The sequence below is a fragment of the Taudactylus pleione genome, unplaced genomic scaffold (assembly GCF_031769625.1).
Source record: "Taudactylus pleione unplaced genomic scaffold, aTauple2 ptg000390l, whole genome shotgun sequence".
In the NCBI taxonomy this organism is placed as follows: domain Eukaryota; kingdom Metazoa; phylum Chordata; class Amphibia; order Anura; family Myobatrachidae; genus Taudactylus; species Taudactylus pleione.
This window is the reverse complement of record NW_028284791.1, coordinates 1,274,763-1,302,564: the sequence shown is the minus strand read 5'-3', so window position 1 is coordinate 1,302,564 and position 27,802 is coordinate 1,274,763. Positions and strand designations below refer to the sequence as shown.

Genomic DNA, 27,802 nt, shown 5'->3' with positions numbered 1-27,802 from the left:
TGCATGCATGCTGGTTTTTTCTTATGGCTGGTGGTGGCTGCAGCTCAGCCTCTGCGCTCCACCTGCAGGGCTGACTTTTCTCATCATGTCTGTGCCCAGAACTCAGTTGCTGAGGGAGGCAGATAGGGGCACTGGGGGATGACCCTGGGACCAGAGCTTCTAGGGAACACACAGGGACGCTTTAGCACTACATGGGGGCGGGGCTTCATCGGCATGGGGGCGGGGCTTCGGACTGCATGCAGAGACTGCATGCATGGCCATGGGACGGAGCTTCAGAGTTCAGACGGTCTGGGGTGGAGCTTCGGAAGGACGATGTGGGGAGGGGGGACGGTGAATGATCGGTGCTCCGGATCCTTCAAGTGCAGCGCAGACAGTCTTGACAGGTAATTTTTTTTTTTTCCTATCAACACTGTCTGCACTGCAGGGGATGCTGTGGGCCTATTTTCAAGGTGGGCCTGGAGCTGTAGCTCCACCCGCCCCATTATTAATCCGGCCCTGCTTCCAAGGGAATTTAGCTTAGAGTTCTCTCTAACTCTTCTCATTGACATAGTGAAACTGTCTATGTAACCATCAATAATATACCAAATTGGATGGATCACTGATTCAAAGTTCCACCATGTAAATACATTACACATTCTAAGATCTATTCTCCAGTCCTTACACAAAATTGTAGCTGGCAAACCATCTGAACTCTTCTCATTTTACATTTAAAAAAACATACACCTATGAATTCAGTTATTGCATACATGTAATGTATGTGTAATTCTAACAATAATATATTTTTTATAGAATTTTATACAGACTTTTATAATGAATAATGCACCAGCAAGTAAAAAGGAAGCAAGACTTGCAATACAGTACAATTTTTTTATTTCACACTTTCAATTTTGTTGAACACATTTTTGAATACATGGTGGAATACATATTTCTTATGCACTTTCGGAACACTTCATCACGGACGCCATATATAAGTGGGCTGAGGAGCCTCGGCACGCACATGAACACCAAGAAATTAAACAAGACCATGTAATTTCCACCGTAAGACTCTGTAATAAAGGAAGTTAGTGAGAATACACATAACAGGAGCTGAAACGCATGGAGCATAACTGTTCTTCCAGCCTTGGAGGCGGAAGACTGACCAGAGCCAGTTTTCCGAGCTATCATCATAACTTTGATGTAGGTAAACAGGATGACGAGTGCCACCAGAGATAAACTGCCCAGGGAGGTGAAGGATCGTATCGTGTTCTGCACAGGTTGCACCAAAAACTGTTCCTGTTTGCACAACAAGCGCTGAGAGAAGAAATTATTCTTGACCGAGGTGCTGAGGACAATTACATCTGCTACATTGGGGAGTAACCCAACAATCCACATGGCTGTTATCACAGAATAGGACCGTTGAACTGTACAAAGCATTGAGTATTGTAGTGGGTAGCAAATAGCTAAGTAGCGCTCAAGGGACATGACCGCCAAGTTGTATGGCGTGACCCTAAATGTGGCTGTTGTAATGGCGAGGAGGAAGTAGCAAAGAGGTACCGGGATAAAGAAGAGCTTATAAGCCAATGCAAGAAAGAGTCCCAAGGACAGATATATGGTGTCATTGATGAGCATGTGAGCGAAGAGGACATAGCGAGAGTTCTCCCGGACGTGGGGGCTGGTGAAGTAGACAATCAGCACGATACAGATGAAGAAAAGGAAGAAGCCAATGCAAATCACAAACAAAACATATAAAACCACGACTAGAATATTAGCTGTTCGGTTGTCGATGATGTACAGTTGAGTGACATTATTGTATGACGCTGTTGAATTCATTCTTTTTGCACACTGGGGACAGATGTGTCCTCGCTCTTGAGGTTATCACACTGAAAATAAAAGAGAAATGTATTTAAGAAAAGGCACAACATTTGATTTATCTTTAAAATGACAAAATACATTGTACTGCAGTATAAATATGGAGTAGTGGATATTGATGTATTATAATTATAATACAATAACAAAAGGAGGATCATTATAGATTGCAGGGTATCCTGATAAAGTACCGGGATAGCAGACTTTTGCACTACTGTACTATATTGGCCTTGTTGATGAATCAAATGGAAAATTTTGGTTGTCATAATGATTCAAATACCACCCTACACTTATTAGTGGGTGAGGATGACTGATTTATAAGTGACACTGAGTTTGTGAGATTATTCTGCTATCTCTGAATTGTGTTTTGAGGTACAGATCTAACCAAAATCCCTTTGAAATATACTTTCTGCAGTTACATTGCATCTATATATAATTAAGGTTTTCTAGCAGTGCACTAGCTTAAATTCATATTTACTAGGGATGAGCGGGTTTGGATTTGCAAAATCCAAACCCCCCCTCCGATCGGAGCCGGGAACCGAGTCCGTCTCGAGTTTTCCCACCAGACTCGGTTTCCGGAATGAGGCAAAACGTCATCATCCCGCTGTCAGATTCTTGCGGTTTTTGGATTCTATAAAGATCCCGCGATCGCAGCCATTTTTCATTCCGGCTGTGGAGCGTGCAGAGGGAGGGAGCTGGGAGCTGTTGGCTACTACTAGTACTGTTGTGTGATACATATAATACATTACATACTTTGCTGGCTGGCTACTGTGAAGAGGGAGGGAGCTGGGAGCTGTTGGCTACTACTGTGTTGTTGTGTGATATAATTAATATACTTATATATAATACATTACATACTGGGCTGGCTGGCTACTGTGAAGAGGTAGGGAGCTGTGAGCTGTTGCTGACGCTGGCTGGCTACTGTTGTACATATACATAGGGGCTGGCTGGCTACTGTGGTACATATACAGAGGGGCTGGCTGGCTACTGTTGTCCATATACATAGGGGCTGGCTGGCTACTGTTGTACATATACATAGGGTCTGGCTGGCTACTGTTGTCCATATACATAGGGGCTGGCTACTGTTGTACATATACATAGGGTCTGGCTGGATACTGTTGTACATATACATAGGGGCTGGCTGGCTACTGTTGTACATATACATAGGGTCTGGCTGGATACTGTTGTCCATATACATAGGGGCTGGCTGGCTACTGTTGTACATATACATAGGGGCTGGCTGGCTACTGTTGTCCGTATACATAGGGGCTGGCTGGTTACTGTTGTCCATATACATAGGGGCTGGCTGGCTACTGTTGTCCATATACATAGGGGCTGGCTGGCTACTGTTGTCCATATACATAGGGGCTGGCTGGTTACCGTTGTACATATACATAGGGGTTGGCTGGCTACCGTTGTACATATACATAGGGGCTGGCTGGCTACTGTTGTCCATATACATAGGGGATGGCTGGCTACTGTTGTCCATATACATAGGGGATGGCTGTTTACTGTTGTCCATATACATAGGGGCTGGCTGGCTACTGTTGTCCATATAGGGGCTGGCTGTTGTCCTGTCCATAGGGGCTGGCTGGGTGTATTGCTGTGTTTAGGGGGTGCTCGTCCTTCAGGGGTGCTCTCTTCACCTACCACCAGTGTTAAAAAATATATTTTTTTCTGTGTGCGTGCCGTGTTATCCACACCTGTCATTGGCGAAGGTAGGTGGCAAGGGTGCTGTGCTCCTGTAAAGGGGCTGCTGCCCAAAATAAAAAATAATTGTTACAGGGGTTGTCCTATGGGTTGTACGCTGCCCTTCATCAAACTAATTTTTACAGGGGTTGTCCTATGGGTTGTACGCTGCCCTTCATCAAACTAATTTTTACAGGGGCTGTCCTATGGGTTGTACACTGCCCTTCATCAAACTAATTTTTACAGGGGTTGTCCTATGGGTTATACGCTGCCCTTCATCAACCTAATTGTTACAGGGGCTGTCCTATGGGTTGTACGCTGCCCTTCATCAACCTAATTGTTACAGGGGCTGTCCTATGGGTTGTACGCTGCCCTTCATGAACCTAATTGTTACAGGGGCTGTCCTATGGGTTGTACGCTGCCCTTCATCAACCTACTTGTTACAGGGGCTGTCCTATGGGTTGTACGCTGCCCTTCATCAACCTAATTGTTACAGGGGCTGTCCTATGGGTTGTACGCTGCCCTTCATCAACCTAATTGTTACAGGGGCTGTCCTATGGGTTGTACGCTGCCCTTCATCATCCGAATTTTTACAGGGGTTGTCCTGTGGGTTGTACGCTGCCCTTCATCAACCTAATTTTTACAGGGGCTGTCCTATGGGTTGTACGCTGCCCTTCATCAAACTAATTTTTACAGGGGTTGTCCTATGGGTTGTACGCTGCCCTTCATCAAACTAATTTTAACAGGGGCTGTCCTTTGGGTTGTACGCTGCCCTTCATCAAACTAATTTTTACAGGGGTTGTCCTATGAGTTGTACGCTGCCCTTCATCAAACTAATTTTTACAGGGGCTGTCCTATGGGTTGTACGCTGCCCTTCATCAACCTAATTGTTACAGGGGCTGTCCTATGGGTTGTACTCTGCCCTTCATCAAACTAATTTTTACAGGGGTTGTCCTATGGGTTGTACGCTGCCCTTCATCATCCGAATTTTTACAGGGGTTGTCCTGTGGGTTGTACACTGCCCTTCATCAACCTAATTTTTACAGGGGCTGTCCTATGGGTTGTACGCTGCCCTTCATTAAACTAATTTTTACAGGGGTTGTCCTATTGGTTGTACGCTGCCCTTCATCAAACTAATTTTTACAGGGGTTGTCCTATGGGTTGTACGCTGCCCTTCATCAACCTAATTGTTACAGGGGTAGTCCTATGGGTTGTACGCTGCCCTTCATCAACCTAATTGTTACAGGGGCTGTCCTATGGGTTGTACGCTGCCCTTCATAAACCTGATTGTTACAGGGGCTGTCCTATGGGTTGTACGCTGCCCTTCTTCAACCTAATTTTTACAGGGGCTGTCCTATGGGTTGTTCGCTGCCCTTCATCAAACTAATTGTTACAGGGGCTGTCCTATGGGTTGTACGCTGCCCTTCATCAAACTAATTTTTACAGGAGTTGTCCTATGGGTTGTACGCTGCCCTTCATCATCCAAATTTTTACAGGGGTTGTCCTGTGGGTTGTACGCTGCCCTTCATCAACCTAATTTTTACAGGGGCTGTCCTATGGGTTGTACGCTGCCCTTCATCAAACTAATTTTTACAGGGGTTATTCACTCCATAAAAATAATGGAGGACAAAATTTGGAGGATAAAATAGGGATAAATCAAGAACCACTTCCTCCTAGTGCTGAAGCTGCTGCCAGTAGTCATGACATAGATGATTAAATGCCATCAACGTCGTCTGCCTCGGCCGATGCCCAGTGTCATAGTAGAGGACATGTAAAATCCAAAAAGCCAAAGTTCAGTAAAATTACCTTCAAAAATTTTTAAATCGTCTGAGGAGAAACGTAAACTTGCCAACACGCCATTTATGACACAGAGTGGCAAGGAACGGCTAAGGTCCTTCCCTATGTTCATGACTAGTGTTTCAGCTTCACACGACGATGGAAGCCCTCCTCCCGCTACAAAAATCAAACGAGTTAAGCTGGCAAAAGCACAGCGAAGAACTGTGCGTTCTAAGAAGATATCACAAATCCCCAAGGAGAGTCCAAGTGTGGCGGCGGTTACGATGCCCATGGGTGCCATGAAGGGGGGAGTGGGTACAATTTACTCTGGCCCAGGCTTCCAGAGGGGCCTAGAGGGGGCCCGGGTCTGGCTCCACCCTCCCCTTCCTCTTTCCCTCACAGCACCCCAGCACACAGCGTGTGCTGGGATGCAGTGGGAGATTGCTCGCGGCTGCTAAGCAGCAGCCATAGCAATCTCCTATGCCTGGGGGGGAGTGATCACACTGATCACTCCCCCCTATGGCTTTGCACTTGGCTGAGGGGCTCACAGCACCCCCTCCCCAGCATGCAGCGCCACTGTGAGGCGCTGCAAAAGTGTTTTTGTCTAATGGGCGTGGCCATATCTACCGCAATTAGGCCATGCCCCCTCTTTACCTGGGCCCGACGGCACTCTCTACAGCCCTTGCGATGCCTGACCTTCCCAGCACTGGATGGGAAGAGGTGGCTCTTTCCACCATTTGCACGCCCTCTGCAAGTGCTGGAACGAGCACCCACAGTCCAGCTGCTGATATTCAAATTGTAGATGTCACTGTTGAAGTACAACAGGATGAGGATACTGGTGTTGCTGGCGCTGAGTAAGAAGTGGACGAGGAGGATTCTGATGGTGATGTGGTTTGTTTAAGTCAGGCACCAAGGGAAAGAGTTGTTGTCCGTGGAATGAAAAAGCCCATCACGGTCATGCCTGAGCAGAAGACCAAACATTCCAAATCTTTGGTCTGGCCATATTTCTATCCAAATCCAGACAACAACTGTCTTGCCACATGTAGCTTATGTAAATGTATAAAAAATAGGGGAAGGACGTTTATCATCTAGGAACATCCTCCCTTATACGTCACCTGCAGTGCATTCAGAAAAAGTTACTGCCAAGTTCAGAAACTGTGGCTAAGACCTTAAGTCCAGGGACACCTAAATCCCTTTGTCCTGTTGTATCCAAGCACCTGCAAACCAAACCATCAACTCCCTCCTCGTCAATTTCCTCCTCAGTCAGAATCGGAAGTAGTCCTGCAGGCCATGTCACTGGCATGACTGACTCTTCTCCTATCCGGGATTCCCCCGGAGGATCCTACATTGCTACGCCTATTGCTGCCACTGCTGCTGTTGCTGCTGCTGGGAGTCGTTCATCATCCCAGAGAGGAAGTTGGAACACCACTATTTCTTTTACTAAACAATTGACCCTCCAACAGTCCTTAGCGAGGAGGATGAAGTACGACAGCAGTCATCCTGTTGCAAAGCGGATAACTGAGGCCTTGACAGCTATGTTGGTGTTAGACGTGCGTATGGTATCCACCATTAGTGCAGTGAGATTTAGACAATTGATGGAGGTAGTGTGTCCCCGGTACCAAATCCCATTTAGATTCCACTTCACTAGGCAGGCAATACCGAGAATGTACAGAGACGTCAGAAAAAGTGTCCTCAGTGTCCTAAAAAATGCGGTTGTACCCAATGTCCACTTAACCACGGACATGTGGACAAGTGGAACAGGGCAGACAAAGGACTATATGACTGTGACAGCCCACTGGGTAGATGTATTGCCTTACGCAGCAACAACAGCAGCGTCACCAGTAGCAGCATCTCAGAAACATCAGCTCGTTCCAAGGCAGGCTATGCTGTGTATCACTGGTTTCAGTAAAAGGCACACCGCCTCTTACTGAGGCACACCGCCTCTTACCTCTTAGAGCAACTGAGGGAAATCAATGCCCAATGGCTTACCCCACTTAGTCTCTCCTGGGGATTTGTGATATCTGACAACGTCACCAATATTGTGCGGGCATTACATCTGGGCAAATCCCAGCATGTCCCATGTTTTGCTCACACAATAAATTTGGTGGTGCATAATTTTTTTAAAAATGACAGGAGCGTGCAGGAGATGCTTTGGGTGGGCAGAAAATTTCTGGCCACTTTCGCCATTCAGCGACTGCATGTCGAAGACTGGAGCACCAGCAAACACTCTTGAACCTGCCCCGCCATCACCTGAAGCAAGAGGTTGTAATGCGGTGGACCTCAACCCTCTATATGCTTCAGAGGATGGAGGAGCAGCAAAAGGCCATTCAAGTCTATACATCCACCTATGACATAGGCAAAGGAGGTGGTATACACCTGACTCAAGCACAGTGGAGGATGATTTCCGTGTTGTGCAAGGTTCTCCAGCCCTTCAAATTTGCCACTCGTGAAGTCAGTTCAAACACTGCCACCTTGAGTCAGGTCTTTCCCCTCATCAGGCTTTTGCAGAAGCAGCTGGAGAAACTGAAGGAGGAGCTAAGACGGAGCGATTCTGCTTGGTATGTGGAACTTGTGGATGAAGCCCTTCATTTTCTTTCCCAGGATTCGAGGGTTGTCAATCTGTTGCAGTCAGACCACTACATTTTGGCCACCGTGCTTGATCCTAGGTTTAAAGCCTACGTGGTTTCTCTCTTTCCGACGGACACAAGCCTGCAGAGGTGCAAAGACCTGCTGGTGAAAACACTGTCAGCTGAAGCGGAACGTGACATGGCAACAGCTCCTTCTTCATTTTCTACTGCATCTGGGGCTGCCAGAAAGCAACTTAGATATCCTAACCAACCCACTGGCGGTGATGCAGGGCAGGCAGGACCAAGTTTGGACATCTGGTCCGGACTGAAGGACCTGGCAACAATTTTTGACATGTCTACTGTCACTGCATATGATACTGTCACCATTGATAGAATGGTGGATAATTACATCAGTGACATCATCCAAGTAGGCATGTCAGACAGTCCGTACCTGTACTGGCAGGAAAAAGAGGCAATTTGGAACCTCCTGTACAAACTCTCTCTATTTTTACCTAAATTGCCTCCCCTCCAGTGTGTACTCCAAAAGAGGTTTTAGCTCAGCCGGGAACCTTCTCAGCGAAAGGCATAGGAGGTTGCTCCCACAAAACGTGGAGAAGATGATGTTCATCAAAATGAATTATCAATTCTTCCGTGAAGACCAGCCTCCAGAACGTACAGAGGGACCCATGGTGGTGGATTCCAGTGGGGACAAATTAATACTCTGTGAGGATGAGGATGTACACAACACTGATGTGGGTGAGGAATTGGTGGATGAGGATGAGGATGACATCTTGCCTCTGTAGAGTCAGTTTGTGCAGGGACAGATTAATTGCCAGCTTGTTTTATGGGGGCCCAAACTAACCAATCATTTCAGCCACAGTCATGTGGCAGACCCTGCCACTGAAATGATTGGTTTGTTAAAGTGTGCGTGTCCTGTTCATACAACATAAGGGTGGGTGTGAGGGCCCAAGGACAATTCCATCTTGCACCTCTTTTTATTCTTTGCATTATGTACTCTTTGGGGCCTAGTTTTTCAAACTGCCATCCTGTCTGCCACTGCAGTGTCACTCTTACATGGGCCACGTGTTTGTGCCGCCCACTTGTGTCGCTTAGCATAGTCACCCAGCTACCTTGGGAGCAACCTAAAAACAATATTGTGAGGTGTTCAGAATAGACTGGAAATGAGTGTAAATTAATGTTATTGAGGTTAATAATAGGGTATACAATAAGGAAGCCGGCTACCGGAATCCCGACAGCTGGCTTCCCGACTGCTTTATCCCGGCATGGGATGAATGACCGGGCATCTATATCTAGATGCCTGTCATTTCCCCGATGCAGGGAGACCAGCGCCCGGCATCCCGATCGAAGGGATGCCGGGCGCCGCGAGCGGACAGCCACGGGGGGGAGGGTTAGGTTTAGGGCACTCGGGGGGGACTTAGGGTTAGGCACCCCCCCGGGAGGGTTAGAGTTAGGCTAGGGGGATGGAGGGTTATGGTTAGGCACCCCCGGGGGGGACTTAGGGTTAGGCACCCCCCCAGGGGATTTAGGTTTAGGCAGCGGGGAAGGGGGGGTAGGGTTAGGCACTTAGAGGGGGGATTAGGATTAGGCACTTGGGGAGGTTAGGGTTAGGCATCCCTAAGGAGGGTTAGGTTAGGTTAGTTTATACTTACCTTACCAACGATCGGGATTTCCAGCGCTGTCGGGCTTCCGCTGCCGGGAACTCTGCTTTTGTCGGACAGGCGCTGCCGGGAATATTTCATACCGATTCCAATAGTAGCATAGGAACAAACAAATTCTGTGATTTTAGCTGTTTTTATGTTTTTTTTCCAAAAAAATACACACCCAAAACACAAAACCCGGAAGGGTGGTTTTGGCAAAACCAATCCAGATCCAAAACACGAAGAAAGATTGAGATCCAAAATCAAAACACAAAACACGAAAAGTGGCCGGTGCACACCCCTAATATTGACATGTGGATGACACATTCTGTGTTATGCTTAGCAATGCCCCAATGCTCTTTAAGGTTCAAGACACTTTCTCCATGAAGTTGGTCAGTCACTAGGGATCCTGAAAGTTCAAGTCCATAACTTGTGACTGCAGTTACCGTTATTAGTGATTTCCAAAGTGCATGCACAGTATGTTGGCAGCTTTCTGATCATAGGTCCAAGCCCCCTAATGCCATAAATGGGGATATTACTTAGCAATCAGTGCTAGGTGATTTCTTCCTGTGACCTAGAATATGCATGCTTCTCTCTTATACTCAATACCCAGTTAATGAAATGTGACTTCCTCTGTTTACTATCAGTGCACCAGACCTTTCGGACTGAGGGCCTGATTCAGCAAGGATCGCTATTCTGCTAGAACACACGCACCACAGTTGCTATTATTAGCGGTGAAATGCAAATGTTTGCAATCGCATTGCGATCACAGCTTATCATAAGGACGCCCACTTTCCCTTACAACACATCCGTATACTTGGGCAACATAGCGAAACAATTGGTGACATCAGACCCCTACGCACAGTTAAGGCAGGTCCGACCTCACTCAGGAATTGCTAACTTCAGCACACGCTATGGGGCCTCATGGTGCGTATGGTATTGCAGTGGATAATTTATGCACAAAGTTACAATGGCGTTACAATGCACTGGCACGCCTGCGGTCGCCTGACAACCCCCCGTCACCACCCACAAATGGCACTTCCTGTCAATCAATGTGCTCTGGATCTGCGTAGCCTCTGCAAACTATCCTATCGCAATTGCTAGTTCGCGCACTGTGATGCATGCGAATGCGAATTAATCAACCGATTGTGTGCGTCTTTGCTACTGCGATCCTTGCTGAATCAGGCCCTGAATTTGGATTTGCCTTGTCTCACCCTTGCCAGCTTTAATCTGACCTCCAGTGTACTAGACCACAGATTGCTTGACCATATGGTCTAGTCTATACAAATGAGACAGGGCTGGCTCCTGGAGTAGCCGCACCCTGGCCCTGATTCAGAGCCAGACGCTCTGACAGAGAGCACGCTCTGAATCAGGGCCGTCCCTGCTCCTTTTTGGAGCGGCCTCCTGGCCGCTCGCATTGCTGTGGGTGACCACCCACAGCTATAGCGAGTGGCCAAAATGATGGTCACGATGGTCGGGCTTGCGACGAGACCCTGCGGTAGGGCCTCGCTGCCGCAAGCCCTGGAGTGCTTTTGGCTCTATCAGAGCCAAAGGCACTCCCACTGACATCACTAGTGATGTCAGTGGGGCCGGCCCCAGACGGTAGGTGTTCCCATGGGAACGCCTCTGTCTGGGCAGCCACGCCCCCGGCACGCCCACCAAAAGGGGCGTGCTGTCAATCACCATCGACAGCACGCCCCCTTTACTGCGAGACCCAAAATGACGGCTTGGCCGTCGTTATTCGGGTCTCCCGCATGCGCACGACGGAGCAGCCTCCCTCGTGTGCATGCGCACTTGGGCAACATCGACCCGCTTGCGAGTGCTCAGCGCTCGCAAGCAGGTCTGAATCAGGCCCCCTGTGCCTACCTTTGTATCATACGCCTCCTAGTAGATCGAAAATGTTGGCGTGACCTAATTACCATAGGCCACGCTCCTAAGTGACATTACTTGGGGGCGTGCCCGCAATGCACGCCTCCCGTGTAACGGCAGGCTGGGGGAAGGCCCAGCACTCTGTCACTAGCTGGGCTTCCCCCAGCCCTCTCCCGGCACTGAATGGATGGGAGAGGTGTACCCTCTGTGGGGTGGTGCCCCTGTTTGACCGCACTAGTCGAACACCCCAGAGCTGACCCTGAAATGAGCAATGACCTTCGGCCTGATTCAGAAATTGATGCAATGTTAATATCGGACTCAAAAGAATGTTTTTTTGCTACTTAGAATGTGACAAAGCCGCACTGCGCACGAGCAGCGATTGGTTTGCGATGTCGGTTGCAGAGAGGATTTATTCGCAATGTGATTAACTGGTCGTCAGTGTTTGGGGGAGGTAACGGGGTGGCTGTAAAAACGAAGACGTGTCTCTACCCTTTCCTGGGTGACTCCTAGTTAGCCTCTGCAAATTTGTTCACAGCTGGAGAGGTCCTGGCATCTTAGGTGAGACTGACATTCTGTGACCCCATAGGCTTTACTCAGAGGTTTGAACTGGAACTGATGTTCCCAATGCTTTTGCTCTTGCATGTAAGCGGCGGACGTGAGACACCGGAGATGGGCGTCTCTCTGTGAGCAAGACAACAGCTAAGCCAATAGCATAGTTTTGCAAGTCTGCAGCATGCAGAGTCGCAGTTGCTACAGGATTTGCGCGCACCTCTAAAAAAGGCCCCTTGTTTAGTTACCAATTGTGGTTGCTCACTACCTGTTACCATAATTGTGTGTCTCTGCTACTGGGATGCAATACGGAGTATTAGAGGTAAATTTATCAACATTCGCATTGGTCCCGATTTGCATTTTCGGGTGATATCACTTTTTTGAAAATCGTGAATTTACTATCTTTAAAGTCGGGTGATTTATTCATTTTTTCAGGTTGAAATCGGGTGTTTTAATGCCGCAAATTCGGCCGTTTTGAACATTAGAAATGATCTCCATCAGCTGAATTCGGAAGTACTTTTCAGTTTTTTTATTCAAATCGGGCATTTACCATTATTCGTTTTGCTAAAGTCTCCCGTTTTACACTCAAATCGGGAACTCAATAGAAGTTTTAAATGCACCCCACCTCCTGAGCAGCGAGTTGCCATCAAACACACACAAATCAGTGTGATTTGTGTATGTTTCTGAATGGCAAGTGTGTTCTAAGGGTTAATTTTTTTTAAAATGACGTGACGTCCCCCCCAAAAGGCTAACCAGCCCCGGACCTGCCAGCCTGTCCTGGTACCTAAAATTACTGGGAACAAAACGTGTAGGGTTCCACCATAGGTTAGTTACCAGCACCTGGCTGCAGGGCCAGTCCTGGTTTTAATTATAGGGGGGAAAAAATTACGTAGGGGTCCCCCTATAATTAAAACCAGCACCGGACCCATCGGTGTTGGGTTGATAGTGTATGTAGTGTGTAAAAAATAGAATTAACAACATTGTCTTTACAGTGGTCCTACAGGTCCCAGCAAGCCTCCCCCACATGCTGGTACTTGGAGAACCACAAGTACCGGCATGCAGGGCATTAATGGCCCGCTGGTACCTGTAGTTCACCTATAAAGAAATGTGTAAAAAAAACACAACACACACACACTGGCTTGCTGGGACCTGCAGTTCCACTGTAAAGACAATGGCCCTCATTCAGAGCCGTACGCTCTGAGCAGAGCGCACGCTCTGAATGAGGGCCGGGCTCCATTTTCATGGAGCGTCCTCCTGGACGCTCGTATAGCTGTGGGTCACCACCCACAGGCTATATGAGCGTGCTTTGTGATGGCCGCGATGGTCGAGACCATCGCGACCATCGAAATTGCGAGCCGGAGCCTGCGGTTGAGGTTTTCAACCGCAAGCTCCGGAGTGATTTTGGCTCTATCAGAGACAAAATCACTCCCACTGACATCACTAGTGATGTCAGTGGGCCGGCTTCTGACGGGAGGCGTTCCCGTGGGAACGCCCCCGTCAGGGAGGCACGCCCCCGGCACGCCCACCAAAGGGGGCGTGCTGTCAATCAACATTGACAGCACGCCCCCTTTGATCGGACACAACGAGCGAAGGACTTTCCTTCGCTCGTCGCGTCTGGCGCATGCGCACGACGGAGCTCCCTCCGTCGTGCGCATGCTCAGTCCATAACATCGACCCACTTGCGAGCGGACAGCCGCTCGCGAGTGGGTCTGAATCAGGCCCAATGTTGTTAATTCTATTTTTTACACATTACATACACTATCAACCCACCACCCACCTCCCAGGGTTGGCGAGGATAGCCCCGGGCTATCAGCCTAGGCCAGGGGTGCCCTGGAGAAGGGAACCCCTTTATTGGGGGGTCACCAACTCCCCCGGGATACCTGGCCTGGGCTGACTAGCGGTCAGAACTGATGCTGCTGCTGGGGGCCTGGTGAAAGGGCTCCCCTGGCTGTGGCATCAGCACCCCAGGACTAAATCGAATGGTGATAAATTTACCCTTTAGTCTCAAATAAGAACAGTTGATGGGTGAACCCATTGTCTGCAAAAATAATTATTGTATGCTTGAAATTATTAAATAGACTGATGAAGTTTTTTCATATCCTCCCTATCGGCAACTTTTTGCACTAATTTTTTTTTCCACAGACTCCTGCTTCCCTACCACATTTGAGGGTGGTTTCAGAGTTGTATGTAAACCTGAGATCGTTATTCAGACCATATTATTAATGCCCATGGTGGACTGTCTGCGCTATAGATGCTTTGTCCTATAGTATAGGATATACAGTTGCAGCCTGTCTGCACTGAGATAAGCTCCGGTCACACTCAGCCTGTCTGCATTTGTTACTGCTCAGGCACCTCACACATATACAGTACATGGAATCTGTATGGAATACCGACGGAGGGGATTCCGGCTGTCAGTAGACTGACAGCGGCATCTCGATGGTTCAAATTCCGACAGGCGAATGGTAAGTAAAGTTCCCCTGTCCTATTTACCCCCTAACCTTAACCTTTCTTTTTTGTAACCTTATACTAACCCTCCCTACTCTGCACCCTGACCCTAACCCTCCCGGTAAGTGCCTAAACCTCACCCTCCCCCCTTAGTGCCTAACCCTGACCCTCCCCCTTAGTGCCTAACCCTAACCTACCCCCCCGGTGGTGCCAGAACCTAACCCCCTCTTTGGAGCCTAACCCTAACCTCCCCTCTCCCGCAGCCTAGCCCTAAGACCCCCTGGGGTGCCTAAACCTAACCCCCCTCCCTCCATGGCTGATACTTACCTTGCCCTGGTCTCCTTACGATTGGGATGCTGGCTGCTGGGATTTCGCGTCAGGATCCCCAGTCATGTCGGGATTTCTGCGCCGATGTTCTCTCAGTGATTGGGATTCCGATGTCGGGATTTCTGCAGCCGGGACCCAATCGTCGGGATATTAACTACACCCCATATACACAGTTACACTGCAGCCAGGCTATGTATCTGTATCATAGAGCTGGTGATAAGGATTTACACACCAGAGGAAGAAGCCCAGAGGTGAAATAGTGACATTGCACAGTAGTACTTACTGACCATGAGCTTGTTTCTTACAGGACATTGTAAGCAAAATGATTTTATTATTAATATAATTGTTTCTAATTATTGACCTTTACTGTATTTATATGGTGCCACAAGGGGTCCACAGAGCCTTTCATAGTACATAAACAGAGACAGTGCAAGCAACGCAAGAATAAAATGATAAAATATTTAGTACAAACATTGTATAACACAGGATACAAGCTACATAACCACTGCTGCACGTGCAGTCATAATACCCACAAAAGCAGAGCCAGCTGGTCCCAATGATTTGGTGCCTCTGTTGGCAATGGGAAGGACAAGATGTTTTAAAAGAGGGAAGGAAAAGCACGTGTGGGACAAAGGGCCCTGCTCGTGAGAGCTTACTATCCCAGCTGGAGTGTGCAGAATAATGGGATGACCTTGGCCTACAGGGCTAATTCCTCAGACACCTCTGACGGCATGTATTATATACTAATATAAACAATTTGCCGGTTCACCTCAATCTACTTCCCACTCAGTCCCCCACTCCATCTCTCCCCCTCCCTACCGCAGCTGCATACATACCCATTCCCGGGAGGTACTCTGGACCTCATTCAGAGTCGGTCGTTGCGGCCGCACGGTCGTAAGGTAAAAGGGGCCGGATATGCAAATGAAGCGCTCGCAAGTTGCGTCGTTAAGATGGGATCGTTAGCTGGACCAGGGCCGGATTAACAATGGGGCGGGTGGAGCTACAGCTCCAGGCCTCCCTTTGAAAATAGGCCCACAGCATACACAGGCTCTAGTGCAGACGGTAAATAAAAAATAAAACAAATTTCTATCATCAGCAACGGCCCCGTTCACTGCCCAGCTCCATTACCTCCCGGCCGACGTTTAACAAAATCACGGTCTCACACAATCCCTTGGCCCTCTCCGCTGGTAGACTGGCACACCAAAGCCCCACCCACCTCTGACCTGTGGAAGCTCCGCCCCCGAGGCAACCATAGCTCCGCCCCCTCATAATCGTCCTGCTCTGAAGCTGTGTCAACCAGTCGTACTAGCTCAGGAGGGGAAGTAACAGGCAAGCACATCCAGGTTATCTTTCCACAGGACAGTGTAATGTCTGGCCACTGTGTATTTATGTGTCTATTTGTGAGTGTGTGTGTGCGTATGATTATATATACTTATTGATATATATATATATATGTATACATGTATATGTGTGTGTATAAATGTAGAACCGAGGAGCAGTCATAGATCCAAAGAGCGGTCTGACCGGACGGCAGCTGATGCAGGAGCAGGGCTTAAGGTAAGTATTGTGTTTGTATTTTAAAATGTATTTTTTTTAGAGGCACTATCACTGGGGGTACTATTATAGGGGCCACTACCACTGGGGGCACTACTAATGGGACTCTACTACAGGGGGGCATTACCACTGTGGGCACTACTATAGGGGCCACTACCACTGGGGGCACTACTGTAGGGGGCATTACTAATGGGGGCACTACTATAAGGGGCATTACCATTGGGGGCATTACCACTGCAGGCACTACTACTGGGGGCACTACTATAGGTTCCACCACCACTGGGGGCACTACTAATGGAGCACTACTATAGGAGGTATTACCACTGCAGGCACTACTATAGGGGGCATTACCACTGGGGTAACTACTATAGTGGACATTACCACTGGGAGCACTACTAATGGGGGCATTACCACTGGTGGCATTACTAATAGGGCATTTACTACTGGGGGCACTACTATAGGGGGTATTGCATAGGGGGCAACACTCCCGGGGGCTCTGTGTAGGGGGCACTACTACTGTTTTCATTGTATAAGGGACACTATTTCTGTGGGCATTGTGTATAAGAGGCACTAATTTGGGCATTGTGTGAAAGGGGCGCTAGTGTGTTTCATAACATGAGCAAGGGACTACTGTGTGGCGTAATTTGAATTGGGGACAATATATAATACACGGCATTACTGCATGCGGCATAATGTGTGATAAAGGGCATTACTGCATGTGACATAATGTGTTATGAAGGGCATTACTACGTGTGGAATAATGTGTTATAAAGGGCATTACTGCGTGTGGCATAATGTGTTATACAGGGCATTACTGCATGTGGCATAATGTGTTATACAGAGCATTACTGCATGTGGCACAATGTGTTATACAGGTCATTACTGCGTGTGGCACAATGTGTTATACAGGTAGCGTTCCCGCTAGGCTGTTTTAGCGCCCTGCCCTCCTTCTGCAGGGCAAAAAGCACCCTGCCCTCCAGGAGGAGGCTAAAAAGCGCCCTGCCCTCACAGCCTGCGGGTGTTATCCTCACCCGTGGGACGCAGTGTCCCGCAGGTGGAGAAACGTGCGGTGACCCGGTCACCGCCAGAGAATAGACGCCGGGTGCATGCGTGACATAATGTGTTATACAGGGTGTGGCACAATGTGTTATACAGGGCATTACTGTGTGTGGCACAATGTGTTATATAGGGCATTACTGTGTGTGGCACGATGTGTTATAAAGGGCATTACTGCATGTTGCATAATGTGTTATAAAGGGCATTACTGCGTCTGGCACAATGTGCTATATAGGGCATTACTGTGTGTGGCACAATGTGTTATAAAGGGCATTACTGCATGTGGCACAATGTGTTATAAAGGGCATTACTGCGTGTGGCACAATGTGTTATAAAGGGCATTACTCCATGTGGCATAATGTGTTACACAGGGCATTACTGCGTGTGGCATAATGTGTTATAAAGGGCATTACTGCGTGTGGCACAATGTGTTATACAGGGCATTACTGCGTGTGGCACAATGTGTTATATAGGGCATTACTGTGTGTGGCACAATGTGTTATAAAGGGCATTACTGCATGTTGCATAATGTGTTATAAAGGGCATTACTGCGTGTGGCAATTATTCGCTGTGAGGGGAGAGCTTGGGGGAAGCCCAGCACCTCCATAAGTGCTGGGCTTGCCCCAATGTGTGATGATGGGGTGCTCCGCAAGGACATGCCCCCTTTCCGGAAGCGCACACGCCTCCGGTATGTGCAGAGGAACACCATCTATAAAATAGGGGGGACGCAACTGGGAACTTTCACCCTCAGCTCCACAATATCTAGAACCGGCCCTGAATAGAGCCTACGATTGCCATTGGAGAATCTACTGTATATGTATATATATATATTTTTTTATTATTTTTATTTTAGTGGTGTTTGGAGGGATGGACAGAGAGGGTTTCCATTCCAACATGGGTAAAGTGTGAACACATCTCTATAAAATATTGTATGTAACCAGTGATGTGTAAAACATTTTTTATTGAAAGAATTTTGATAGATGTAAAATTACTTTTTAAACACCTAATTGGTTGCTTTTGTCACAGTAAGGTGTTCATCTGGTAAGAGGAGGTGCCTACAGGAACTATCCCATCATCAAGCTTACTTTGTATAAAGGGTAGTGTATTAGTTTCTGAGATACCATTTGCCATCATTCTCTGAAAAATTCACTTTCACCAACATCTAATGGAATAACAATATCATTAAATGTGTATGTATGTGTATATATTAGGGGTGAGCGGGTTCGGATTTCTGAAATCCGAACCCCCCCGAGCCCCCCCGATCCGAGTCCGATCCGAGTCAGGCTCGACTTTTCCCGCCTGACTCGGATCTGAAATCGAGGCAAAACGTCATCTTCCCGCCTTCCGAGTCTCGCGGGTTTTGGATCCTATATAAGGTACACACGTCGGCGCCATTTTCTCACTCGGCTGTGGACAGTGAAGAGGGAGGGTGGGAGTTAGGGCTGTGTAGTGTAGTGTAGTGTAGTGCTGCTGTTGTCCACTACTTCAAAGTCCATAGGGGCTGGCTGTGTTGTGCTGTGCTGCTGTTGTTAATAGGGGCTGTGTCCACTACTTCAAAGTCCATAGGGGCTGGCTGGACTGTGTTGTGCAGTCAGTTCTCCATAGGGGCTGTGTCCACTCCAAAGTCCTGTGCAGTGTCCCAGTCCTAAAGGGGTGCTGAAGTGTTGTCCAGGGGGTGCTCTGTCCATCAGGGGTGCTCCCCCCAAGTGCTAAAAAAATAATATATTTTCTGTGTTTGTGAATTGTGTGCGCAGTAGCCGCACGTGCATCAACAAAGTAGTGCCAAGCGTGCGCCTGTGTCATAAGTAAAGGGCCGGCTGGCTTGACCGTTAAGGGTGCTGTAACCCCCGAAAGTACACTCCAGTCCAAACCAAAAAAAAAATTATTTTCTGTGTTTGTGAATTGTGTGCGCAGTAGCCGCACGTGCATCAACAAAGTAGTGCCAAGCGTGCGCCTGTGTCATAAGTAAAGGGCCGGCTGGCTTGACCGTTAAGGGTGCTGTAACCCCCGAAAGTACACTCCAGTCCAAACCAAAAAAAAAAATATTTTCTGTGTTTGTGAATTGTGTGCGCAGTAGCCGCACGTGCATCAACAAAGTAGTGCCAAGCGTGCGCCTGTGTCATAAGTAAAGGGCCGGCTGGCTTGACCGTTAAGGGTGCTGTAACCCCCGAAAGTACACTCCAGTCCAAACCAAAAAAAAAATTATTTTCTGTGTTTGTGAATTGTGTGCGCAGTAGCCGCATATGCATCAACAAAGTAGTGCCAAGCGTGCGCCTGTGTCATAAGTAAAGGGCCGGCTGGCTTGACCGTTAAGGGTGCTGTAACCCCCGAAAGTACACTCCAGTCCAAACCAAAAAAAAAATTTTTTTCTGTGTTTGTGAATTGTGTGCGCAGTAGCCGCATGTGCATCAACAAAGTAGTGCCAAGCGTGCGCCTGTGTCATAAGTAAAGGGCTGGCTGGCTTGACCGTTAAGGGTGCTGTAACCCCCGAAAGTACACTCCAGTCCAAACCAAAAAAAAAATTATTTTCTGTGTTTGTGAATTGTGTGCGCAGTAGCCGCACGTGCATCAACAAAGTAGTGCCAAGCGTGCGCCTGTGTCATAAGTAAAGGGCCGGCTGGCTTGACCGTTAAGGGTGCTGCAACCCCCGAAAGTACACTCCAGTCCAAACCAAAAAAAAAATTATTTTCTGTGTTTGTGAATTGTGTGCGCAGTAGCCGCACGTGCATCAACAAAGTAGTGCCAAGCGTGCGCCTGTGTCATAAGTAAAGGGCCGGCTGGCTTGACCGTTAAAGGGTTCTGTAACCCCCAAAGTACACTCCAAACCAAAAAAATATATATTTTCTGTGTTTGTGACTTGTGTGCACTGTGGCTGCACGTGCATCAACAAAGGAGCAGCGCCAAGCGTGCGCCTGTGTCCCATAAGTAAAGAGCCGGCTGGCTCATTTCTTAAAAGGTGGTGTAACCCACAAAGTGCACTACTCTCCAGCAAAAATAAAAAAATATTTTCTGTGTTTGTGTGCGCTTTAGCCGCACGTATATATATCAATATAACATAAATGGAGGACCAAACTTTCTCCGATAAAAATAAAATAGGGAAAGATCAAGAACCACTTCCTCCTAGTGCTGTTGCTGCTGCTGGGAGTTGTTCATCATCCCAGAGAGGAAGTAGGAACATCACTACTTTTACTAAACAATTGACCCTCCAACAGTCCCTAGCGATGAGGATGAAGTACGACAGCAGTCATCCTGAAGCAAAACGTATAACTGAGGCCTTGACTGCTATGTTGGTGTTAGACGTGCGTCCGGTATCCGACATTAGTGCAGTGGGATTTAGACAATTGATGGAGGTAGTGTGTCCTCGGTTCCAAATCCCGTCTAGATTCCACCTGCATCCTCAAAGCAGCAGCGACAAGCGTGCGTCTGTCTGTTAAAGGGTGGTGACACCCTCAAAGTGTGCTACACAAACAATTAAAATATTGTTCTTTTTTTTTCTGTCTTTGTGAATTGTGTGGGCTGTAGCCGCACCTGCATCCTTAAAGCAGCAGCGACAAGCGTGCGTCTGTCTGTTAAAGGGTGGTGACACCCTCACAGTGTGCTACACAAACAATTAAAATATTGTTCTTTTTTTTTCGGTCTTTGTGAAATGTGTGGGCTGTAGCCGCACCTGCATCCTTAAAGCAGCAGCGACAAGCGTGCGTCTGTCTGTTAAAGGGTGGTGTAACTCTCAAAGTGCTCCAAAAAATAAAAAACTATTTTTTTAATGTGTTTGTGACTTGTGTGCGATGTAGCCGCACTTGCATCTTTAAAGCAGCAGCGACAAGCGTGCGTCTGTCTGTTAAAGGGTGGTGACACCCTCGAAGTGTGCTACACAAACAATAAAAATATTCTTCTTCTTTTTTCTGTCTTTGTGAATTGTGTGGGCAGTAGCCGCACCTGCATCCTTAAAGCAGCAGCGACAAGCGTGCGTCTGTCTGTTAAAGGGTGGTGAACCCTCAAAGTGTGCTACACAAACAATTAAAATATTGTTCTTTTTTTTTTCTGTCTTTGTGAATTGTGTGGGCTGTAGCCGCACCTGCATCCTTAAAGCAGCAGCGACAAGCGTGCATCTGTCTGTTAAAGGGTGGTGACACCCTCACAGTGTGCTACACAAACAATAAAAATATTCTTCTTTTTTTTTCTGTCTATGTGAATTGTGTGGGCTGTAGCCGCACCTGCATCCTTAAAGCAGCAGCGACAAGCGTGCGTCTGTCTGTTAAAGGGTGGTGACACCTCAAAGTGTTCTACAGAAACAATTAAAATATTGTTCTTTTTTTTTCGGTCTTTGTGAAATGTGTGGGCTGTAGCCGCACCTGCATCCTTAAAGCAGCAGCGACAAGCGTGCGTCTGTCTGTTAAAGGGTGGTGTAACTCTCAAAGTGCTCCAAAAAATAAAAAACTATTTTTTTAATGTGTTTGTGACTTGTGTGCGATGTAGCCGCACTTGCATCCTCAAAGCAGCAGCGACAAGCGTGCGTCTGTCTGTTAAAGGGTGGTGACACCCTCAAAGTGTGCTACACAAACAATAAAAATATTCTTCTTCTTTTTTCTGTCTTTGTGAATTGTGTGGGCTGTAGCCGCACCTGCATCCTTAAAGCAGCAGCGACAAGCGTGCGTCTGTCTGTTAAAGGGTGGTGACACCTCAAAGTGTTCTACAGAAACAATTAAAATATTGTTCTTTTTTTTTCGGTCTTTGTGAAATGTGTGGGCTGTAGCCGCACCTGCATCCTTAAAGCAGCAGCGACAAGCGTGCGTCTGTCTGTTAAAGGGTGGTGTAACTCTCAAAGTGCTCCAAAAATAAAAAACTATTTTTTGAATGTGTTTGTGACTTGTGTGCGATGTAGCCGCACTTGCATCCTCAAAGCAGCAGCGACAAGCGTGCGTCTGTCTGTTAAAGGGTGGTGACACCCTCAAAGTGTGCTACACAAACAATAAAAATATTCTTCTTTTTTCTGTCTTTGTGAATTGTGTGGGCTGTAGCCGCACCTGCATCCTTAAAGCAGCAGCGACAAGCGTGCGTCTGTCTGTTAAAGGGTGGTGACACCCTCAAAGTGTGCTACACAAACAATTAAAATATTCTTCTTCTTTTTTCTGTCTTTGTGAATTGTGTGGGCTGTAGCCGCACTTGCATCCTCAAAGCAGCAGCGACAAGCGTGCGTCTGACTGTTAAAGGGTGGTGTAACCCTCAAAGTGTGCTCCACAAACAATAAAAATATTATTTTTTTTTTTCTGTCTTTGTGAATTGTGTGGGCTGTAGCCGCACTTGAATCCTCAAAGCAGCAGCGACAAGCGTGCGTCTGTCTGTTAAAGGATTACATCAGTGACAGAATCCAAGTAGGCATGTCAGACAGTCCGTACCTGTACTGGCAGGAAAAAGAAGCAATTTGGAGGTCCCTGTACAAACTGGCTCTATTTTACCTGAGTTGCCCCCCCTCCAGTGTGTACTCCGAAAGAGTGTTTAGTGCAGCCGGGAACCTTGTCAGCGAAAGGCGTAGGAGGTTGCTTCCACAAAATGTGGAGAAGATGATGTTCATAAAATGAATTATCAACTCTTCCAGGGAGACCAGCCTCCAGAACGTACAGAGGGACCTGTGGTTCCTGCAGGGACGAATTAATACTCTGTGAGGATGAGGATGTACACACTGAAGAGGGTGAGGAATCGGTGGATGTGGAGGATGAGGATGACATCTTGCCTCCGTAGAGCCAGTTTGTGCAGGGACAGATAAATTGCCAGCTTGTTTTGTGGGGGCCCAAACGAACCAATCATTTCAGCCACAGTTGTGTGGCAGACCCTGGCGCTGAAATGATTGGTTTGTTAAAGTGTGCATGTCCTGTTTATACAACATAAGGGTGGGTGGGAGGGCCCAAGGACAATTCCATCTTGCACCTCTTTTTTTTCTTTGCATTATGTACAGTTTGGGGCCTAGTTTTTCAATGCCATCCTGTCTGCCACTGCAGTTTCATGCCTAGATGGGTCACGTGTTTGTGCCGCCCACTCGTGTCGCTTAGCATAGTCATCCAGCTACCTCGGTGCAACCTTTTGGACATAAAAACACTATTGTGAGGTGTGAGGTATTCAGAATAGACTGGAAATGAGTGGAAATTAAGGTTATTGAGGTTAATAATAGCATAGGAGCAGAAAAACCTACAAATTCTGTGATTTTAGCTGTTTTTATGCTTTTTTTAAAAAAATACAGATCCAAAACACAAAACCCAGAACCCAAAACACGGAAGGGTGGTTTTGTCAAAACCAATCCAGATCCAAAACACGAAGAAAGATCCAGATCCAAAACCAAAACACAAAACACGAAAAGTGGCCGGTGCACACCCCTAGTTATATATATATATATATATATATATATATATATATATATATATATGCACAGACACACAGAGATATTACCTCTGCCTGTGAAGCTGTGAAGAGAGAGGACGATGTAGCAGTCGGATGCGTGGCACTTTGGACGGCTGGTATAAAACACAGTAAAATCCGTTTATGTAATCGACGTTTAAGAACTTGTATTAGTCCTTACGTTAATCCTGATGAAAATGAAGTTCTAAAATGTTGAATATATAAAAGGATTTTAGTCTGTTTTATACCAGCCAACCAAAGTGTCCCATTTGACTGTTTATCGCACATTTTTGCTTGCACCTTCCTGAGGGTGCGAGCAGAGATGCCGGAGCCGGCAGCTACCGCGCCTGAACAGAGCAATTGAATTGCTCCGTCGGGCGCCCTAAATAAAATAGCCACTTTTAAAAAAAATTAAATCGCGCTCAGTGTGTACGGGTTATTGGACATGTATCAATTATCATATATTGTGTACCCAGCATAAGAAGTCAGTTAATGAATGTGTCCATTTACTGCAGTGGCTAGGGTTGTGGGATGTACCCTTATAGAAATATGCCAATAACTTGTTTGGATTTGTTTTCTTTTCTTTTTTTAATCTAAACTATTCTAGCACTCAAAGAAAGGCAGCAAAACACAGTGTACATCATTTCACAAGGTTGAAGGTAGGCCCAGCTATACCCTCCATGGAACTAATCACACCCACAGCCCTACGTAAACCACACTGATCACGACCTTACATTATCAGTCTGCAGCACTTGTCACACTCACTGCATCGGCGCACAATAGGCCCTTCATAAATTTCAGCTCCAGGCCCATGTGGACATTAATCTGGCACTGAGCTGGACGAGCGAGGGGAGGATGCGCCCGCAAGACTAAAAATACGCCCCCTTCTCGTTCCCATTACATGTCATCTCCGGGCATATAAGGATTAATCAAGACCATCGGGAACCATCGAAGCTGGTCGTAGAGCTTAAGGTTGACCAAACCCTCTCTTAAGCACTACAATCAAGTCAGTGTAAAAACCTCTCATGTCACATGTGCCATGACACTACTTAGTTAATTATGCACTCCCATAAAACGCCATTTGCATAGTCAGGCACGCCTGCGTTCGGATCTCCACTCCCCCGTTCACAAGCACCTTCCCCTGTTACCACCCACAAACGCCTCATCCTGTCACTCAAACTAACGACCTGGCCAAGTACAAGGCGAGAGATATTTCCGATCGTAACAGCTAGTTTGGGCACGCGCATTGCAAATTTTATGCATGCGCAGTTTAGCGAACATCGGTGGCGTACGACCGAGCGGCCGCAACGACCGACTCTGAATGAGGTCCTCTATCCTCTCCGGCTAGGCTAGGCGATGTGCCCTCTCTCGCTGCAGTGGGAATGGCTGGCGCGCCCTCAATGTGCATGCATGTTGGAGATAGAACTCCCTTTAGAAAATTATTATATAGAAATCTAGGAAAGGTGAAACATGCTCAAAGGCTTCCTGTGTACTATATATTGTGCACTATACATTAATATGCACAATATCACAGTCAGAAATTACTATTTGCGGCACATAAAATAAAGACTCTCCCAGTGACCCCATTACTTTTTTTTAACTATTAGGAACCATAAAAGAGACATAAATGAGGGACGGATGAGCAGTATAGTGTCAGAGAGACAGCAATGTGTAGGAATGAAAGGCTGGATCTATGTGACAGTCGCTCAGTTAAAATGAGCAATTTAACGATAATGATATCGTTATCGTTCAATCTCTCAATAATCGCACACAAATGGGGCATGAAAATGTCAGAAACGACCAGCAATGAAGCGCTCCCGCTGGTTGTTTCCGACATCAATCATCGCCTGAACATGCCGGTCAATCTGCCAATAACGACAGATTGACCATGTTCAGGGATGAGGGAGGGTTACTGCACTGAGCGACATATCGTTCAATGTAGGCACTGCAGGGGAAGAGGAACGACTGTATGATTGCAATGTTGTAATCGTACTGTCGTTCCCTTTTCTGCTAGTGGATACGCACCTTTAGACAGTGTTACTTGTGACAGACAAACAGTACTGAGGGCCTGATTCAGACCCGTTTGCTAGATGCGATCGCTCGCATCCAGCTTATGCAAATTTTTCAAAGTGGCGTCATGGGAAGCGAGCGCTCGCTAAGGCATAAGCACACCCACTTTAGCTGTGCGAGCGATCGCTCTGTGTATACAGACACCCACTAGCGTATGTAGAGATGCTCACTAGCGCACGTTATCTCCAGGAAGTGTATTAAAACATTGGTACATGGAGCACCATCGGTAGTGATCGCAGCACTTGTGATTGCCTTACCCTGCCGCAAGCACTGCGAGGACTTCAGTGTAAAAAACAGGCATGTGACGTGTACTATGACGCTGCCTGTTAATTATGCACACCTTAAAAACGGCGTTGAAACACCATGGCACGCCTGCGTTCGCACCTCCACCCCCCCGTTATTAGTGTCCTGCCCCTGTTACCACCCACAAACGGCCTCTCCTGTCACTCATTCAACTGGGCTGTCTTTGCTGGAGGAGCGAGCGGTATGAGATTGTAGTGAGTAGTTTGCGCACGTGCAGAACGAAGCGTGTGCATGCGCATACGCAGAGCATTGGGCCGCTTGCGAGCGCACGCATATAGCAAACGGGTCTGAATCAGGCCCTGAGGGCCTCATTCAGAGGCGGTCGTAGGATGCAAGCGGTCGCTCAGAAACAGGGCGGCCGCTTGCATCCTGAACGGCCGCCTCCATGTCGGTCGTTAGGCTGTGGGTTGACACCCACAGCTCTAATGACCGCTAAGGGAGATGGTCGCGATGGTCAAGACCATCGTGACCATCGGGGCTTACGACGAGACCCTAGGGTAGGGTCTCGTCAACCTTAAGCCCCAGGGAGCTTCCTGCTCTGTTTGAGCATAAGTGATGTCAGTGGGGACGCCCTCAAAATGGCAAGCTATCTGAAAGGAACGCCTCCGTTTGGCCAGGCACGCCCCCTGCCCGCCCAGCAAACGGAGCGAGCTGTCAATCAACATCGACAGCTCGCTCCGTCTGCTTCGAGCCCGCTAACGACGGGTGATCCGTTGTTAGCGTTGGCTCGCGCATGCGCACGACGGAGCCGTCTCCGTCGTGCGCATGCCCTGTGGACCAACATCGAGTCGGTTGCGAGAGCTCAGCGCTCGCGACCGACTCTGAATAAGGTCCTGAGTCCTTCCTGCAGGACAATAGCAGTGAGTCCCCAGTATTGCTATAGTCTGATGCACTGAGAAGTTGCTGTATATACAATTCCCCGGCAATTATACTCACACAGAGGCTGCAGCCCAGCAGGGTGATAGTTCTCCTCCTCCTGTCTCCCCGCACTGTCTACATCATTAGCCCTCCAGCTGGTAGGAAGTCAGGCCGTCTTTTTCCATACAATCTCTGACCCTCTGATACATGGAGCCTACATATATACCATCACCTGGGCTCCCAGAGGGCACAGCCTGTGTCTATCTATATGTAACTCACACATCTGGCAAAGTCCCTGACATAAGAATACACATGACAGCCTAATTGTCTGGGTAATTACATAACTCTCCTGAGTTTGTGCCGTATGGAGAAAGTGATTTGAAATGTCCCCAACAGCAAAAACCACTGAGATCTCTCATATGTGCAAAATCAGCAAATCTGTTACCAATCAGTGGGCCTGATTCATTGCGGATCGCTATTGCGATCGTAGCTGCAATTACGCACGCTGGTCCTCTGCAAAAATATGCTAATGTTTGCAATCGCAATGCCGTTGCAGCCTAACATAAGGACGCCCACAACCGTAATACTTATCAAAATAGCGAAACCATCGGTAACATCGACTACCATCGCAGCCTCATGCACAGTTGCACAAGGTTTGACCTTACTTAGAAATTTCAAACCTCATCCCACGCAGTGGGAGCTCGAGCTGCGTATACCATCGCAGTGGCTACTTTATGCACGCCCCTGTAACGGCATCCAAGCGCACTGACACGCCTGCATTTCACAGAATAATACCACCCTCTTCCCTTTACTTGCGTCCTCTATACCTGGCAAGACAGCAGAAAC

General features: G+C 47.6%; 1 protein-coding gene across 1 annotated transcript; it reads right to left on the bottom strand.

The window, feature by feature from the left end:
- Positions 1-873: 873 nt before the first annotated feature.
- Positions 874-27,079, bottom strand: LOC148507623 (odorant receptor 131-2-like). The gene is made up of 2 exons (XM_088445800.1): positions 27,035-27,079; positions 874-1,859 (listed from the first exon to the last, which is right to left on the bottom strand). The coding sequence occupies exon 2, from the start codon at positions 1,807-1,809 to the stop codon at positions 874-876; it is 936 nt and encodes a 311-aa protein (XP_088301926.1). The 5' UTR covers positions 1,810-1,859; positions 27,035-27,079.
- Positions 27,080-27,802: the final 723 nt, after the last annotated feature.

Excerpts from the sequence above, each read along its gene's own strand:
- LOC148507623 (XM_088445800.1), bottom strand. The coding sequence starts at position 1,809 with ATGAATTCAACAGCGTCATACAATAATGTCACTCAACTGTACATCATC.